The sequence below is a fragment of the Tribolium madens genome, unplaced genomic scaffold (genome assembly GCF_015345945.1).
Source record: "Tribolium madens isolate multiple individuals breed KSU strain unplaced genomic scaffold, Tmad_KSU_1.1 Scaffold_20;HRSCAF=117;Tcas5.2_LG4, whole genome shotgun sequence".
Classification (NCBI taxonomy): domain Eukaryota; kingdom Metazoa; phylum Arthropoda; class Insecta; order Coleoptera; family Tenebrionidae; genus Tribolium; species Tribolium madens.
In genome coordinates this window covers 2,787,846-2,805,691 of record NW_025400985.1, presented here as the reverse complement: position 1 = coordinate 2,805,691, position 17,846 = coordinate 2,787,846, and the positions used below count along the sequence as shown (strand labels likewise).

The window sequence follows — 17,846 nt, the reverse complement described above, 5'->3', positions numbered from 1 at the left end:
TACAGGGTGTCCTAATGAAAACGAGGCGCCCCGAATATCTCAGAAACTAAAAAAACTTTGAAAAAACGCCGAAACAGGTCAATTTTGTTTCATATCAAATGAAAGCCATTTTACCAAGCTTTTCAAAACTTTTCACCAAAATTGAATCAGACCATCCATTCATGAGATACAGGGTGTTCTAATAAAAACAAACCGCTTTAGAAAAAATTTACAAAAAAACCCGAAACAGGTTAATTTTGTTTTTAAAAGGGACATTTTTTGACACAATTTTAAAAGCAACTTCACTAACCCTTTAACCTCTATGCCACTTAACTCTAAAATGTCAAATAGCACCAACCACTAGTGATACAAAAAAATGAAAACACTTTTAAAATGCTCTTTAAAAGCTTTTGTCCAAAATGTACAAAATTGTACAAAGGGACTTAAGAACTATATTGCCATTTTTTAGATACTTACATTAAATACAGGGTGAATATAAAGTATGGAACCAAGCGGTTTTATTTTTAATCATTTGCCTCCAGAAAATAATAATTAATATAAATTAAAGTAATATAAAAAATGTGATCGTATTTTCAAAACGAAATTTTGTTTTGTTTTTGAGTTATGCGATTTTTTTGTCAAAAGTGCAATTTTTGTAAAAAAAAAATTGAAAAAATTAAAGATAAAGCAGATAGTTGTAATCCTCAGAGTATAGCTTTTATGGGAAAAATGATTTTATAGTGAGTTGCCATTTAAAAAACTTAAATTTTTTGAAGAATTCAAAAACAAAAGAAAATTTCGAAAAATTTTATTCTTGTTCAATCATCACATTTTTATAGTACTTTATTACTCTTCAATTAGTTTTTTAAAAAAATAAATAGTTTAAGCAAAAAACGTTTGGTTTCATACTTTTTATTCACCTGGTATAAGAAACTTTATTACCCTCTTTCTTTTAGTACGATTATTTTGAAAATAAAATAAAGAATAGAAGTTATTACAAATTAGAAACATTATCTTTTGCGAATATCTTATGAATAGATAATCCCATTCAAATTTAGAAAAGATGTTCAAAGAATTTGATATGTCGCAAAAAATTTTTGAAATTGAGGTGGGAAAAGTTGCTTTTAAAATGGCAAAAATGTTTTTTTTAACAAAATTAACCTGTTTCGTTTTTTTTTTTTGACAAATTCTTTCTAGTTCGGTTTTATTAGAACATCCTGTTTAGTTTAGTGGTGGCTCGTTTCCATTGGGACATCCTGTATTCTGTTAAATAAGAAATGACATTTACAAGGGCTCGCGCGGTTTATTAGGAGGACAATCTTTTCTACGCTGATTGTACCAACTAATGGCCTTGGAACATTAAAAAAAAAGATATTTTAACTTTATTTGTTTGATATTTTATTAATTATTTGGCCGTTATATTGGTATATCTTTAAAAAAGGTGAAAATAAAAACGTTTAGTTGATAATGCGAATATTTTAGTAACAAATAGGTCACGTATGTAAATGAATGCATTTTATCGCAAAATGAGTTAGGTTGACAACAGTTTTAGTCGCAATAAAATTTGTTAAAATTTATTTTTACATCGAATAATTATGGCTTCCCCTGTCCACAATAACAGAGTTACCAACATAACGCCATTCATTGCAAGAATACTGACGACGTAGCTGCCAGTGGCGTCTCGCAGGACCCCAACCAAGGCCCCTCCTGTCAAAATACAAACTCCTCTTAGGAACAAATCAATCCCTGAAGCAGTCGGGAGTTTTTCCAACGGGACGTAATCGGGAACAACAAGCCACATGTAGACTTTTCGCAACCCTTTTGCACACCCCAACACCACAGCAATCGCCAGAAGTGTGTTGTAATTTTTACAGAAAATGAAAACTGAAATGATTTATTACAAGTGTGGAGATAGAGTTTTACAACTGACCAGTTTTTACGATTGTGACAATCACAATCGACGTTGCGAACATAAATCGCGAACTTTTTTTCAACCAATGTCCAACACACGGACTCGCGAATCTTGAAACTAAATCAGCTAGTCCCAAAATAGATAAAAAAATCGCAACTTGGTCCATATTCAGGCCTGAATCGTATAAAATAAACGGCAAGAGAAGCGTGAACGACATTTCAGCAAACGTGACGAGGGAAAGGCCTAAAATAATGTTGTCGAAAACTGGGTCTTTGAGGAGGTCAAAGTCGAATTTGCTCCAATGACTGACTTGTTTCGGGTTGAATTCAATCATTTGGTAATTTTTTCGGTGTTTTTGCACCGGTTGCAGGAGCATGGCTGAAATAAAAAGATGTGCACTAATCCCGGCGTAAATCAAGGCTGTTTGGTGACTTGTATACACTTTGAGGAGGAATCGGAACAGTTGAGGGACCAAAATCGGTGCCAAACCGGCAAAAGTCAGGATAAAACCAGTAACCAAACTTCTTTTTTCCCTAAAATATGTGTTAATAGCCAGACGTTGAGTCGATTCAGCACTGTGCAAACCCAACGCTACAAGAACTCAATTAAATTGAATCGAATTAAAAAAATCTGGTGTGAACATCACACGACTTTCCTTATCCTACTTATTTGGAAAACATCTCAACGACAATAATTTAGTGTTGGAAATCCGAGTAGCAAACCTAAATATCAGACATAATTCAGATTAGTCAACTGTATTTTAGAAAGTGTTCAATTCAGAGTTTGTCATTTGTAATTGAGAATTTCTCAATTGTAATTCAGAATTTGTTATATTCATTTAAAAATTACACCATCAAAATCCCTTTAAAAATAAAATGTTTTATTTATTTTGTAAAATACCAAGTTTATGTAAATCTTTACTTTTGAAAATAAAATAATTCGTGTTTATGTGTAAACTTATTTTGAGGTAACAGTAAGTTGCTTATTTGAATTGCAATTGATATTTTCTGGATTACATGTAACATGAAATTGAATTTACTGTTCTGAATTACATGTAATGGTTTCTGAATTACAATTAATACATTCTGAAATACAATTGACAATCTCATGGTTTCTGAAACTCATTTTACTCTTCTGGATTACAATTAACACTTTCTGAAAGACAATTGACTAATTTAAATTACAATTTGCGTTTTCTGAAACTAAATTAACTAATCTGAATTACATGTGATGGTTTCTGAATTACACTTGAAAAAGGTGGAATATTACTGAAAGGTTCCAAATTTTAATATACAAAAAAAAAAAAAACTACATTATTTTTAGCCTAAATTGTATTCAGTTGTAAATTTGCTAATAGGTACAGACTGAACCAAAAGTAAGGCACAAAATTCATATCTTTGTTAGTGGTCGTTTTTCAAAAAAGTCCTTCAACATGTCGACTTTATTTTTTTAAATGCTGTTTTCACATTATTGTGACATTTGTAATGTCATTCGTTTTTGAGTTGTGACCTCATTTTTAATTTTTTTAAGTGACACAACTGACATTTTTCTTCACTGTTCTAAATAGCACACATCTTTATCTTTCTGGTAATGGGAAAAAAAATAAAAAAATGAAATTAAAACTTAAGAAAAATTACAAAAGTAAAAAAATATTGCCAATTAAACACAAAAGACTTTATCGTTTTGTTCCTGCCTTATTTTATAAGGGACAATTGTTTTTTTTTATATATTTTTTAAAATAAGCATGAAAACACTTAATATGCAACTTAAACACAAAAATATATAAACAAAAAAACAATCACCATTATAAAATAAAGCAACAATAAAGCTCTTTGTATAAAACTTTCTATCACTTTTTTAAGTTTTTTATTTTATTCTTGTTTTTTTTTTGGATTTTTTATGCTTACCAGAAAGATAACGATATGTATTATCTAAAACAGTAATAAAAATGTGGGTTGGCATTAAAAAAAAATTATAGGATAAGGAAAGTAAAAAATCACTCACAAGTTATCACCCCGTGAAAAAAAACAAAACTTGCGAAATTGTGAGAGAATGATGTTAGGATAATTCCCGTAGTTGTGAGAAACGCTGCTAGAAAAGCCGCTTTTCTGCACCCACAACTTTTCTGCATTAGCCCGATTAAGGGGCCCATTAACATGCCAAAAGCCCCATTCATGGAAATAATCAGCGAGATTTGAGTAGCTGTAAGATTACTCTCACTGAAGGTGACTTTCAGAACCATTCCAAATGATTGTATGATTGATAATGTAACAAACTGAAATTGTGGTTTATTACCGGACAAGGGCGGAAAATGCTACTTACGCTACTCAACGATGATGCAATGACGATAATCCAGCCGTAGCCGCCCTCAGGATACATTTCTTTGTCTTGTTTCATTTTCAAACTGACTAAATATTCTTGTCACAGGTTAAAAAAACACTAAATACAGACATAAAACCGTTTATTTTTGTTGTTTCGTTAAGTGTTTCTATGTAAAATTTTAATTTTCGTGTATTTCGTTAAAATAGCTTCTATTGACCATAATAATATTGTGGTTATCGTAACGCAGTTCATTACAATAATACATATTATGTAGCTACCAGTGACGTCACGTAACGCCCCTAAAATCGGTCCTCCAATCAAAATGCAACACCCACGTGCAAGCATGTCTAGCCCAGCGGCCGATGGTAGTTTTTCCAATGGGACATAATCGGGAATTACCAACCACATGTAAACCTTGCGAATTCCTTTAGCTATACCCAAAGTGAAAGCAATGACAAGGAGGAAAATGAAGTTTTTCGAGCAGAGGATCGCTGGAAAACACCAATTAAATCATGGTTTGGAGGAAAATTCGACTTACTGAATTTAATTATAACGAGGATAACAAGAGAATAAGCAAACATGAGTCTCGAAGGCTTGGTGAAATAATTTCCGACATAAGGGCCCAAAAAGCGTGAAATCATGTCGGAAATGCCCAAAGTCGAGAGAAAAATCGCGATTTGATCCGTGGTTAATTTAAAATCATTGAGGATAAACGGGACGAGAAGAGTGAAATTGATTTCGGCAAAAGTGGCCAAAGCTAGTCCAATAATAATGTTATTAAACACCGGGTCTTTGAGTAAATCCAAATCGAAAATTTTGGCCAAATTATCGACAATTTTGCTTAGGAAATTTTCCTCCAAAATGACTTCATTCCGTTCTTTGAGCTCAATCTTTTCCACTTTTGTCCCTTGTTCCTTCCAATGCCACTCAATTGGTTGCAAAAGGGCCCCCGCGATGAGTATATGCGCACACAGCCCCCCATAAATCAGCGTCACCTCATTGGTCGAGTAATTTTTCAACAAAACTCGAATCAATTGGGGAATCAAAATCGGCCCAAATCCCGCCGCTGTCATTATAAATCCCGTCACTAAACTCCTCTTCGTTTTAAAATACTGATTAATCGCCAGTCGCTGACTCGATTCGCACATTTGCATCCCAAGGGCTGAAACTCGCAATTAAAACACGAATTACCTCAGGGCGTAAAATACAAGTTACGAGGCCATAAGTGACGACTAGAGAGCCAAAAGTCCGGGAAAACGACGTTAAAACCATTCCGAATGTGAGCAAGAGGCCCCCAACAAATGCGATTTTTCGACATCCGAAAAGTTTTTGCAAAACTCCGGTCACGGGTCCGGTCAAAAGACCGAAAGCTCCGTTTAAGTTGATGATGAGGGAGCCTTGGGTCGCTGAAAGGTTCAGTTCGGCGAAGGTGTCTTTGAGGACGAGGCCGAAACATTGAATGAGGGAGAGGGTGATGAACTGAAAGTTGAGGTTTAGAGGGTTGGGGGCTGTTGGCGACTTACGTTGGTTAGGGCGCTGGAGAAGACCACCACCCAGCCGTAGCCTCCATCGGGATGCGTGGGCCCTTTCATTTTTGGTCAAAACCCAGGTTTTGTGCGGACTTGATCTAGTAAGACACTGATTTAGTTTGAAAATGGAAAAAACACCAATTATAACAATAACGGAGGAATTGAAAGCAAGGTTAAATGATCATTTGCGATTTTATTATAATGTAATGTTTTCCTTATTATAATTAAAAAAAAAATCAATTCGACACGACTGTTTTGTCCAATTTCGCGTACCACAGAGCTGCACTTATGGGCCGTTTCCACTTCATTCATATGCATGGTTTCCAATTTTTCACGAATTTTTACTGATTATAATGAGATTAATTACTAATTACCGATGTTAAATAAGTGTCATAAAATTTAAATAATGCCTGAAGCGTTTTCACATTTAATTGCATAACTTGCTACGTAACAATTGTCGCTACAAACTAAAGTCATCCGGGTTCTGGAACAGGCCCGTAGCCAAAAATTTTCAGTGGGGCTAGAATATCTGGATTTTTATACCGGGTGGGGCATCGGTTACGCGAAGAAAAAAAATCCCCACTTCTAATTAAATGAAAATTTTCACACTTACCTGGGCATTGATAAGGTATATTTCATAATTTTTTGGCAATTTTTCATTTACAATCAAAGCCAAAAAAAAAAAAAATTCTCACAAAATGTTGAATTCTAATTTCATACTGACCTATGCAGATTAACTTCCTGTAATTGCTTACAAAATCAGAAAAAAATACCAAATACATTTTGAATTAAACGCAATTTTCCATTTTAACTTTGAAAATCATTTTTATTTAAAATTTCAATATACAAAAACAAAAATACCTAATTATTTTTATCCTAAATTTTATTCATCTGCATTATTGCTAATACAGACTGAATCAAAAGTAACGCACAAAATTCATATCTTTGTTAGTGAACAGGTGATTTTATTTTTTAAATGCTATATTCTTACATTATAATGACATTTATAAAGACATTCCTTTTTAATTTTTTTAAATAATAACAAATGACATTTTTGTTCACTGATTTAAATAGCACACATCTCTATCTTTCTGGTAATCAGAAGAAAAAATAAAAAAATCAAATTAAAACTTCAAAAAAAATAAATTTAAACAAATAAAAAAATATTGCCAATCAAACACAAAAGGTTTTAACTTTTTGTTCTTGTCTTGTCTTGCTATCAAGGGCAACTGTTTTTTGTATTTTTTTTAAATAATTGGCATGAAAACACTTATTATGAAACCTAAACACAAAAGAAGATAAAGCTCTTTGTATAAAATCTTCTATAACTTTTTTAAGTTTTTTTTATTTTATTTTCTACGTTTTTGCTTTTTTTTACTTTATTTAAAAAAAAATATGTTTACCAAAAGGATAACGATGTGTACTATCTAAAACGTAGATAATAAAAGTGTCGATTGTCATTTACAAAAAAAATTAAAACGACGTCATTACTGGAAAACGAACGACGTCAAAAATGTCACTATCGTGTTAAAATTTATATATTTGTTAGTGGTCGTTTTTCAAAAAAATCTTTGAATGGGTCGATTTTTTTTTAATGCTATATTTTCTCATTGTAGTGACATTTATAACGTCATTCGTTTTTGAGTTGTGACGTTATTTTTAATTTTTTTAAATGACAACTGACATTTTTGTTTACTGTTTTAAATAGCATACATCTTTATCTTTCTGGTAATAAAAAAAATTAAATTAAAAAAATGAAATTAAAACTTAAAAAAAAAAAATTTTAAATTAAAAAATATTGCCAATTAAACACAAAAGACTTTATTTTTTTGTTCCTGCCTTATTTTATAAGGGGCAATTGTTTTTTTATATACTTTTTAAAATAATTAGCATGAAAACACTTAATATGAAACTTAAACACAAAAATATAAAAACAAAAAAACAATCACCCCTTATAAAATAAAGCAGGACCAATGAAACAACAACAATAAAGCTCTTTGTATACAACTTTCCTTAACTTTTTTAAGTCTTTTTATTTCATTTTCGTCTTTTTTGAATTTATTTTGCATTATTTTTGGGATTTTTTTTATGCTTACCAGAAAGGTAACGATATGTATTATCTAAAACAGTAATAAAAATGTTGGTTGATATTCAAAAAAAAAAAAATGACGTCATTACTTGGAAACAAACGACGTCATAAAAATGTCAGTACAGTGTCAAAATGTAGCATTTAAAATCGACGTGTTCAAGGATTTTTTTGAAAAATGACTTAAAACAAAGATATGAATTTTGTGCGTTACTTTTGGTTCAGTCTGTATTATAACTGTATGTGTTATTATTTCTAAAGAAAGTTGTTAAAAAAGTTTAAAAAGTTTCAGAATATTCAAAGTACTTGGCCCCTCCCTAGCTTCGGGCCTGTCCTGTAATTTTGCAATTTTGATTAAAATCAGATTAAATTGTAAGGAAAGTTCAAGAACAAACCGACACTTAAACGAAAATTTTAATAACAAATTAACTAATTAATCAGAACTAAGTCGTGATTTATTCTCGTATTGTATTTTCAAAGTCCGTTTAGTGTTTCTACAAGAAACAGTAGCAAGATTTATTATTTTTCGTGCTAAAAACAAGCTGAAACGATGCAAGTAAGATTTTCAGATTTGCTGAATTGGTGATCAATCCAATGTTTCAGCTTGATTTTCAAAGACACATTTTCCGATTTGCCCCTTTCAGCAACTGCTCAACATAAACGCAGTTTTTTGGCCCCTTGATTAGTGCAATTGTGGCAGGGTTTCTGCTGACAGCAGGAATGGTGCTGAACTCATTTTCGTCCAGTTTGATTCACTTGCTACTCTTTTACGGCTTTGTAACTTGTACATTTATGCTCTAGAGTTGGTAAGTTTTTGTTAAAAGTGAAATTGCAGCGCTTGGTATGCAAATGAGCGAGTCGGAGCAAAGACTAGCCTTGAACGTATATTTTAAAAAGAAAAGGAGTGTTGCGATGGGATTTGGAGTCACAGAGGCGGGTGTCGGCCCCATTTTGGTACCACAACTGATAAGATTTTTGTTAAATCCTAAAATTATTGACAAACTTAGACCAAAAACCGGGATTTGTGCCAAAATCCTGAATGGTTTGGATTTGGACTTGTTAAAAGACACGATTTTCGCCAACATTTTGATTTGGATTGGATTGTGTGAATGGAATTTTACGCTTTTGGTGCCGTTTTTGATTTGAGTACCGATTAGATTGCAATTTTTCTATCAACTCTTGGTGTTGTTGACATTTTTTTTTCGGTTTTTTGGCCCCTATCTCGGCGATTATTTTACCAAACGCTCGCGTGTGATGTTTTCTTATGCCGTCATTATTTTGATTTTTATCAGATTTAGTTAATATTTGTTTTCAGGGCCGTACCCAAGGCGGGGGGGGGGGGGAATTAGGGGGTTCAAACCCCCACCCCCCAAAATGCTCAGCACTTTGTTATATAGTGTAATAAGTGTTAAAAATTTAGTTTTTTTGTTATTTTAGTGAGTTAATTTTAAATTTTTGTGAATTAATTTTTCATGTGTTAATTATACAGTGTTTCATTTTTATTGTTAGGTACAAATTTAAATAGTTGATAGAATATTTAATTTTAAGACAATAGTGTTTCAAAAAAGGGTACGTTTTTTAAAGGGTTTTTCCTAATATTTCAGAATAGATAAAATAACAAAATTTTTAATTAGGGGCGTCCTAAACGGTAAAACAAATTTAATTTTTATGCTGTTTATGGTCTGTAACATAAATTTTTAAACCGATTTTTACTAAATATCCGTAAATTGTATCGGCAAAACACAAAAGACGTTTTTTTTTTATGAAAAACTATGAAATTTTGTTGGTGAAACTGGCAAGGCAACATTTTATTTTTGTACTTGTTTAGGTGTATAAAAGTTATCATCTGTACCAAACTTTAAATTTTTTTCTAAATTGATTTTGGAAATATGGAAAAAAAAAACCTATTAAAAGACGCACCCCTTGCGTAGCATTTTTCGATATATGTTCATAGAAAATTTTTGTTTTAAAAATGAATATTATATCTCCTGTTTAAATTTGAAACAATAAAATGTATAAAAAAATTATTTTATTTTTTGTTACTTTTGTGAGTTAATTTGTATTTTTTTATGTTTAATTAGGATTTCTTATTTCAATTTAAAATGAAAACGTGTACTTAGAGATTTTTGCTTTTTAATCTTCCTTCTTTCATTTCATTTTCATGGACCAACAAGAAACCCCCCCTGAAATAAAATCCTGGTTACGGCCCTGTTTGTTTTTTTGTTTTGTTTCAACAATGGGAGTGAATGAGGTTTTAAAGTCTATTTTTTTTTTAATGGAAATTACCAAGTCAAAATTTTGGTGAAAAAATTGCTAGCAGCTTGTCTCCATTGCCACAAATTTTGTTTATTCTTTGTAAAGTCTTTAGAAATTTTGTTAAAAAATTAGGGTTATGTTTTCAAATTGCAATGTTGTCAAAATTTTGACTTTTATGAATCTTGTGTGCCTGTTTGCTCTTTGAAAACTCTATAATTGAATACCTGAGGACAGACATCATTATCTAAGGTCTAAAAACAGAATTCAGTGATAATAATTTTGATAGAAACACACCGTAAGTAAGTACAATGTTGTGGTCAAAAATGAGATTCTTGCTACAAAAACTTTGAAGAAAAAGGATGTATATACAGAAAAAAGTTATTTAGCAGAAGAGTGGGTATTATGATGATTGGCAATAAATTTTATGTAATTTATTGAAATGAGCTCAAAGTTGATGCATTTTATAAATTCTTCTTCAGGTTTAGTTTCAAAATTGTTACTTTTTTAACTCGTTCCTCAAAAACATGCACAACACTAATTTAATTGCGTTCTTTCCGAGGTTCTTTCTCATTCATGTTTATTTTGTATTCTTGTCAATTTTTTGCTAAAAATTGAGAATGTTTAGCAAACCAGCATTACAAATTGCTTTTTTCTAACTTCCTGCTTGCGAACTATTCGTTTCCAAATTTCTAAAAACTGTTAGCAGTACCAAATTTGTCCCTTTTTTGGTGTTTCGTCTCTAATTTTTCTTAGACGATTTTTTGTGTTGACGTTTAATGACATTGTTTTCAAATTCACAAAACCGGAACTGCCAACTTCCTTCATTAAAATTACCATGTATGAATTTACTAGTGGTGCCAACGTTAAGACCATTAAAAAAAAAACAGACTACATGTATTTGGTTATTCCCGATTACGTCCCAATGGAAAAGCTATACCATCGGCTGTAGGCATGAAAACTTTGGTTAATGGATTATGTATGTTGATTGGTGGTCCCATTTTGACGTATTGTGTTACGATTTCGTCGATCGTTTTATGGTTGATTGAAGTTTTCATTGTGAAATATGCAAAGAAAGGGCGATATTAAAGAAATGTTGACCGAATTTTGTGGCATTTTTAACATTCAGTAGGTGTAGGAAAGTGTCTATTTTGGTTTCGAGGAAAAATGTAAATAGGTGCCTAGCTCAACGACATCGATTGATACTCTTAAGTGATATAAAGTAATTCTCCCGGTGGTGAGGCGAAGTGAAATTAATTTTCAAAAGGCATGACTCGACTGGGGGCTTTCGCGAAATAAATAATAGGCGGACAGTGGCGGAATGCAGATTGAGGACGAATTTTTTTTACCAAAAATAAGTCACTTTGGGAGAAAACTCATTCTCGCCCACCGCTTTTTATTGAGACGAGTTGATTTGTTTGTGACAAATTAAAAACACGAAATCCGGGCGATTTAAAAAATTAACAAAAAAAGGGTCTCAAACTGTAAACATCGCCGGGATCATGATCCCCGTTGACACAATTCGATTATTGAACCATTTTATATTTACACCTGTAATGTCACGTTTCAGTTTTCTGCTAAAAAATCACGTTTATAGATTCAACTCGAAATGAGCAAAATTACATTTTGATTGTATTTCGGGTCCTCTTCAAGTCGAATCAAAGCGAACCGAAATGTTACACAGACTTGATGAATTTTTTCATGAGGCCCCCTTGGCGCTTTAATCGTCCAATTTCCGGCATTTGCAATTCTATTAAATCAAGGGGGCCATCGCTGGCGGCTCTTATTAGCGTTCGACTTTACTTAATAATAATTGTTTTGCATTTTAAGAGGTAGCCGTGACGTAAACAAAGGTGGCGGCGCACGCCGCCACCCCCAAATACCGCGCAATATAAAACCACCACCAGTCGCTTCAACCCCTCATTGTCCACGAGACACGATGAAGACTTTTCTCATATACAGTGCGTGTGTTGTGCTTTTCTGTATCGCGAATTGTCTGGGAGGTAAGTTGGACTTTTTCGCAATGGGTGACGAAAAAGTCGCTTTTCAGAACCGAAAGAACCGAAACGGAATAAATTGGCGTCGGTGTACGCGCTAACGCCTTCGTTGCGTGTGGGCCGCCGGTCGAGTCCGGACCTGGATTTTCCCAAAGGCCCTTTTGCAGACGTCAAACGCAGGATAGGAAAAATGGTCTCGTTTCCACGGATTGGGAGAAGCGAGTCGAATTGGGTGCCGGATGATAACAGTTATGGGGCGCAGAGACCAGGGGCGAACTCGGGGGGGATGTGGTTCGGGCCGAGATTGGGACGTGTCCAGAAGCGGAGCGACGATTTTACCCCATGGGCTTATATTATTTTGAACGGTGAGGGGCCCATCATCCGGCAGGTCCATTACAGCCCCAGATTGGGGCGCGAATCCGAGGAGGCCTACGAGGAGGTTTTGGACTCGAATTTGGACGTTCTCTAATTTTACCGCACCGTTCATTATAGTGACAGGCTGGACATTATAATGATTATAGAATTTTTAATGCACCGTTTCACTGTGAAAATAAAACACTTTAAAATGAAATAAATTATTTGTATTTTTATTGGATGGTTTTAATTATCTCGACGAATCTATCTTTGGCGTGAAAATCCTTGTAGGTCGCGACGTAAGCCAGCCTGGGGGCAAACTCGCTCAAATAATATTGAAGCAGTCTCGGATGACGAGGCTCCACTTCAAGAAACAATTTTCCATTTGTGGTTAAACATTCGGATGATACTTTGAGGACTAATTTAATAACGTTTAAACCGTCAACACCTCCGTCCAAAGCGTCCAAATCCTCGTACCTAAAACTCCCAATTAACCAATTTTTTACATAAATGCCCTTTTTACAATTTAATTTCAGGCTGTAGCTTATCCAAATCCTCGCTGAAAATATAAGGCGGATTCGAGACGATTATATCGAATTTTTCGCGACAGTGCCACTGGTCTAGTTGGCTCTGAATGATACGGATGCGCTTGTTTAAACCGGCCTTTTGTGCATTTTCTTTTGTTAAGTGACACGCCGCCGTCGATTGATCCAAAGCAGTGGCTTTTATCTGGAAATATCAATGCCAAAATGCCACTATGTGAAAAAATTCCAATTACTTGCGGACGTTCCTGGAGGAGAGATAACGCAATGGCACCGCTGCCACAACACAAGTCCAAAACATGACCACAGTTTTTACCATCAATTTCCCCCAAAACAATATCCACAAGTTGTTCCGTTTCCGGGCGGGGGATGAACACCGGAGGAGACATTTTCAACACCAATTGCCGGAAGTAACACTCGCCTAGCACGTATTGAACCGGAAGCCTGCAACATTTAGCATTATTACCACTTTTTATAACACCCCCAATTACATTTCTAGTCTTTTCAAGCATAAAGATTCGACCATTTTCACTTGATCCTCATTTAAAACTCTATCCCGGTGTTTGTAAACGTCTGAAATCTATAATAAACAAATAAATGGTTGGATTATTGCTAGTTGGTGTTTTTACCTTCGGTGTGCCCAAACAATGCGCTAAAATGTACTCAATTGACTCCCGAGGCTCCGAAATCGAGTTCAGTTTGAATTTTTCGCGCCAAGTTTCAAATAGGGCGCCAACGTGACGCGACGAAATGTTCCCAGTTTTGTTGACGCTTGTGTTTTTTAACCTTACAATTTTTTGTAAAATGTGTGAGAAATTTGTGGAAAAAAATGTAAAACACGGTGTGGCCTTACGTAAGTACTGCATTTTTGTGTTTTAGGAGCGTTTTAATCGATTTTTGCGTCACGCACCGGTGTAACGAGTTAAATGTAACACATTTGAATTGAGGGGGGGTGGCGCCAAATTTGAAAAAGCCAATGATTTATTAAAATTTTTATTATAAATTAGTGGGACACAAAATACTGTCATGGTTTTTAAAGTAGAGTGTCTGATTGTTCAATTGCTTCAGTCTTGGGGCTTTTCCTCGCATGGATTTTCCTAATAATGCCTTCTATTGTCCACATTGCAATCGTGGAAAATGTCACACAATTTAAAATTACTATACATAGGGTGTAATTCCCTGTAATATCCCGGACTTTTCCAATGACCGGTCCTCCGATTAAAATGCAGAACCCATTGACCATCATTTGGAGCCCCCCAGCCGAGGCTAATTTCTCAATGGGGACATAGGTCGGGATTACGAGCGACATGTAAACAGTCCGGATCCCTTTCGCAATCCCCAAACCCAAAGCTACTCCCAGCAAAATATAATAATTATTTGAAATCAAAAGCGCTGAAATAAAATTCTTAATTGCACACTTTCTCCCAATCGCAAAACTTACAAAAACGAGTCAACATTAACATGAATAGAGTCACGACGTACATCTGTCTCGGTGGTAATTTTAAAAATTGTCCGATGTAGGGGGCCAAAAACCGGAAAATGATATCAGCGATCCCCAAAATGGACATAAACGTGGCAATTTGATCGGTTGTGAGACCAAATTCGTTCAAAATAAACGCAGTCAAGAGGGAGAAATTGATTTCGGCGAAAATGGCTAGTGATAAACCGATCATAATGCTGATGTAGATCGGATCTTTGAAAAGATCAAGATCGAAAAAGTTGGATAAACGCTCCCAGGTTGTTTTCTGTTTTATCGGTTTGGTCATTTCGGGGTTGTAGACGATTTCTCGCCGGTTTAGACTATGAATTGAGGCGGCTTTTTTCCAGTTTTGGGACACCACAGAAGCTCTGCGTTTGACTAAAAACTTGAATTATTAAAGAAATTTGTAGGAAAAAATCTACCTGAATGTAGTGACATCACACTGCCGGCTAGTGCCGAGTCCATTCCATAAATTGGGCCGTTTTCCACCCCATCCAGTGATTCGGTTGAGTTATCTAGGGATTTTTTCTCGACTTGTGAGTCTAAAAAAAATATTTTTGATTTTATGCCAAACCCGCAAAGGAAAAACATTTTTTGCTTTACCTGAAACGAGCAGAGAAAAATTATTCGAAAGTCGAAAATCAAGAGAAAAATTAATTTTTATTTTGACTGAACCAGAATAACGAATTTATAAGTACAGATTTGCTCGTTTTAAGTAAATCAAAAAATACAAAATTATCACTGAACATTTTGGGGTCTAATGAGCCCTAAAGCACTTATGATTTCGACGCCTATGACCGAGACCGAAACGAAAAATTTCACGAAATTACAAGATGGGTGCTTTTCCCTTCTCGGGTTTTCCCATGGGTAATTTAGTCAAAATACGCAGAGGCCCTGGCGTCTTCGATTTTTCTAAGAAAAATGCTAATAACACATCTTCAGTGAAAACATCATTCGTCGCAGACCATTTAATGAAATTTTCATATGTTTCATTGTACCGATCTTTGGATTTGTTCGGCAAAAAACTTCTGCATACAATATTTGCAGCTTCTTCAATGAAATTCATTTTACACTAAATTTTGACCAAGATTTGATAAATGTCAAAAAAGTATGTAACTAAACTAACGTTAACAACAAGCTATTTTGTATTAATTTTACTATAATTACTGAATCATTTTATTTTATTAAATGCTGGAAGGGAGAATGAAGTTTAGTATATTACACGCTCTTTCAGGTGTCCGGAGTTTTCAAATATCCTCGCACCTAAAAGTAAGCTTTTTTAGTTTGTGTAAATAATTATTGTTGTTGAAAATTTATTACTTCATGTCATGATTGCGAGAAAACACTTTTTTTTTTGTGAGATTTTTTGTGAGTGCATTGCAGTGTGAAAAATGCAAAAATTTAAACAGTGATTTTGCAATAAATAAATTAGAAAAACAAAAAAAAAACGCTCAATCATAACAACAGAATTACGGTTCTGATGGGTTTTGTAAAAAAATATTTATAAATTTCCTACAGATTTTTACTCTTGGCTTGAATAAAATTCGTGAAATTTTGATGTTCAAAATCATTTTACACCGTTATAAATAAATATAGAATTTTTTAAATATTTTTCCGCAATATCTTATAATTTTATTAAGCTATTTTTCTATATTATCCAAAAAAATGTAAAAATAATTTTGGTGTTCTATACCCTTAAGTTGGTGTACTTACCACTCCTGTAGAGGGGAATTTTGGTTTCTTCGGGGTTTTTCTCCTCGTTTGTTTCTTCGACAGTTTCCGTTTTCATGTGCCACTTAATTGGTTGTAGTAAACTCGCCGCAACGAAAGAATTAGACGCAATACCGGCGAGTATTAGAGTTACTCCTTGTACTGCATGCATTTTCATTAAAACGTTGATTAATTGGGGCATGAGTATGGGTCCTAGGCCTGTGATTGTCATGGCATATCCCACCGCTTTGCCTCGATTTTTCCGGAAATAGCTGTTGAGTGCGAGACTGTAAGCCGACATATTCATGCCCATGCCGAGTGCTGGAATGGGTTTTTCAAAAATCATCCAAAATTTGATGAAACTGACAGACCTATACTAACATGTTATAAGACCGTAGGAGATCATGAAATGGGTGAAGGTGCTGGAATATGCCGTCATGATGATTCCTACTGTTGTTAGAAACGATGCAGTCATTGCGATTTTGCGATATCCGAAGATTTTCAAAAGGAAACCATTGAAAAGACCCATGATCATGCCGAAAGCGGCGTTTAGGTTAATTATTAGGGAGCCTTCGGTCGCTGATAAGCCCATTGCGGCGAATGTGTCTTTAAAGATAAGGCCGAAAGTTTGAATTAATGGGACTATTATGAGCTGAAAAAGATGTTTATCGGTTCGAGTGCGTGATAGAGCAAATATTTCAAATTTTATGTAATGTTTTGCTTACTTACATTGCTTATAGCGTTTGCTAGGACTATAATCCATGCGTAGCCACCATCAGGAGGTACTTTAATCGTAGTCACCATTTTTTCAATTTTTTTTTGTTTATTAAACAAAATCGCAACTTAACTCTTGCGTACTATTACGATGAGAATAAGGTGATAATCGAGATTCTGTTTATATAGAGACCCTGAATTGATGCGATAAGTTATTATCAGAACAACGAAATTTTCAAAGTGAACGATGACACACGAGTTTTATATAATTGCTGAACAATCATATTTCTCTATTAATTGTGGGGTACTTATGAAAAACAACAATTAACTTCATTTGGTACTGGACGAGTGAATTGTGCGGGTCGCGTCCCTCAAGGATGTGTCACGGGAACTGTTTTGTGTGTTTTAAAAAATGATAATAAAACTTGTTTGCCACCGAAATTAACTCTTAAGAGAAAAATGGAATTCAATTAATGTTTCTTCATATTTTCACATTACACTTTTGTATTTTTCTGTTTTTTCTGTTTACTATTTTCTTGTTTCATTTAGTCTTTCTGTTTAGTTATATTGAATTACTTTCAGGTTTTCTGTTATTTCGATTTTTTTGCCTACTTTTATCCATTTTTGATAATTTTCTTCTTTATCCAATATTTCTGTCCTACATTCATCTAATTTTAAGTCCAATTTCATATTATCTTGTGCTTTCTTTTTACTCGTTTTTAACATCCTTGTTTCCAATTTTTTAACTTTTATTTCTTTCTTTCTTATTTTTTATAAATTCTATCTTAAATGTTTTTAACCTCGCTTTGTCTTTTTTTAAACTTTCTTTCAAATCATTTTTGTCATCAAATTGTTCTGCCTTCGCAAATTATCTTATTCTGATATTTTCTGTTTTTGGTTTGCTTTTAAATTAACTAATGACAAACTAAAACACAGTATCTAAACAAAATGAATACTATATTGTATTA

The 17,846-nt window shown here is 33.8% G+C and overlaps 5 protein-coding genes across 5 annotated transcripts in view; 2 read left to right on the top strand and 3 right to left on the bottom strand.

The window, feature by feature from the left end:
* Positions 1–1,525: 1,525 nt before the first annotated feature.
* LOC123005880 (monocarboxylate transporter 13-like) lies at positions 1,526–4,294 on the bottom strand. The gene is made up of 4 exons (XM_044399910.1): positions 4,214–4,294; positions 3,896–4,166; positions 1,910–2,482; positions 1,526–1,863 (listed from the first exon to the last, which is right to left on the bottom strand). The coding sequence occupies exons 1-4, from the start codon at positions 4,286–4,288 to the stop codon at positions 1,547–1,549; spliced, it is 1,236 nt and encodes a 411-aa protein (XP_044255845.1). The 5' UTR covers positions 4,289–4,294; the 3' UTR covers positions 1,526–1,546.
* Positions 4,295–4,335: 41 nt separating this feature from the next.
* Positions 4,336–17,072, bottom strand: LOC123005126. The gene is made up of 15 exons (XM_044398745.1): positions 16,894–17,072; positions 16,546–16,816; positions 16,168–16,485; positions 14,877–14,996; positions 14,416–14,832; positions 14,009–14,366; positions 13,604–13,745; positions 13,466–13,554; positions 13,211–13,418; positions 12,956–13,161; positions 12,693–12,909; positions 12,218–12,577; positions 5,422–5,851; positions 4,752–5,375; positions 4,336–4,704 (listed from the first exon to the last, which is right to left on the bottom strand). The coding sequence occupies exons 1-15, from the start codon at positions 16,966–16,968 to the stop codon at positions 4,370–4,372; spliced, it is 4,170 nt and encodes a 1,389-aa protein (XP_044254680.1). The 5' UTR covers positions 16,969–17,072; the 3' UTR covers positions 4,336–4,369.
* Positions 12,016–12,651, top strand: LOC123005882 (CAPA peptides-like). Its single transcript, XM_044399912.1, has 2 exons — positions 12,016–12,084; positions 12,132–12,651. Exons 1-2 carry the CDS (start codon positions 12,021–12,023, stop codon positions 12,545–12,547), a joined length of 480 nt encoding a protein of 159 aa, XP_044255847.1. The 5' UTR covers positions 12,016–12,020; the 3' UTR covers positions 12,548–12,651.
* Positions 12,643–13,920, bottom strand: LOC123005881 (MTRF1L release factor glutamine methyltransferase). Its single transcript, XM_044399911.1, has 5 exons — positions 13,604–13,920; positions 13,466–13,554; positions 13,211–13,418; positions 12,956–13,161; positions 12,643–12,909 (listed from the first exon to the last, which is right to left on the bottom strand). Exons 1-5 carry the CDS (start codon positions 13,838–13,840, stop codon positions 12,666–12,668), a joined length of 984 nt encoding a protein of 327 aa, XP_044255846.1. The 5' UTR covers positions 13,841–13,920; the 3' UTR covers positions 12,643–12,665.
* The window catches only part of LOC123005876 (monocarboxylate transporter 14), a 17,745-nt gene continuing 13,673 nt past the window's right edge, over positions 13,775–17,846 (top strand). The window contains exon 1 of the mRNA XM_044399899.1: positions 13,775–13,827. The gene's annotated coding sequence lies outside the window, so the exon portion shown is untranslated. The remainder of the gene's footprint in view (positions 13,828–17,846) is intronic.

Coding starts and splice junctions, on each gene's coding strand:
- LOC123005126 (XM_044398745.1), bottom strand. CDS start 16,968: ATGGTGACTACGATTAAAGTACCTCCTGATGGTGGCTACGCATGGATT. Junction 14,997..16,167: donor AATTCCCCTCTACAGGAGTG/GTAAGTACACCA, acceptor TATTTTTTTTAG/ACTCACAAGTCGAGAAAAAA. Junction 12,578..12,692: donor TTCACGCCAAAGATAGATTC/GTCGAGATAATT, acceptor TATAATGTCCAG/CCTGTCACTATAATGAACGG.
- LOC123005881 (XM_044399911.1), bottom strand. CDS start 13,840: ATGCAGTACTTACGTAAGGCCACACCGTGTTTTACATTTTTTTCCACA. Junction 13,555..13,603: donor ATTGTTTGGGCACACCGAAG/GTAAAAACACCA, acceptor TGTTTATTATAG/ATTTCAGACGTTTACAAACA. Junction 13,419..13,465: donor TGCTTGAAAAGACTAGAAAT/GTAATTGGGGGT, acceptor TAAATGTTGCAG/GCTTCCGGTTCAATACGTGC.
- LOC123005880 (XM_044399910.1), bottom strand. CDS start 4,288: ATGAAACAAGACAAAGAAATGTATCCTGAGGGCGGCTACGGCTGGATT. Junction 2,483..3,895: donor TTTTCACGGGGTGATAACTT/GTGAGTGATTTT, acceptor GAGTTCTTGTAG/CGTTGGGTTTGCACAGTGCT. Junction 1,864..1,909: donor TGTCACAATCGTAAAAACTG/GTCAGTTGTAAA, acceptor AAATCATTTCAG/TTTTCATTTTCTGTAAAAAT.
- LOC123005882 (XM_044399912.1), top strand. CDS start 12,021: ATGAAGACTTTTCTCATATACAGTGCGTGTGTTGTGCTTTTCTGTATC. Junction 12,085..12,131: donor TATCGCGAATTGTCTGGGAG/GTAAGTTGGACT, acceptor GTCGCTTTTCAG/AACCGAAAGAACCGAAACGG.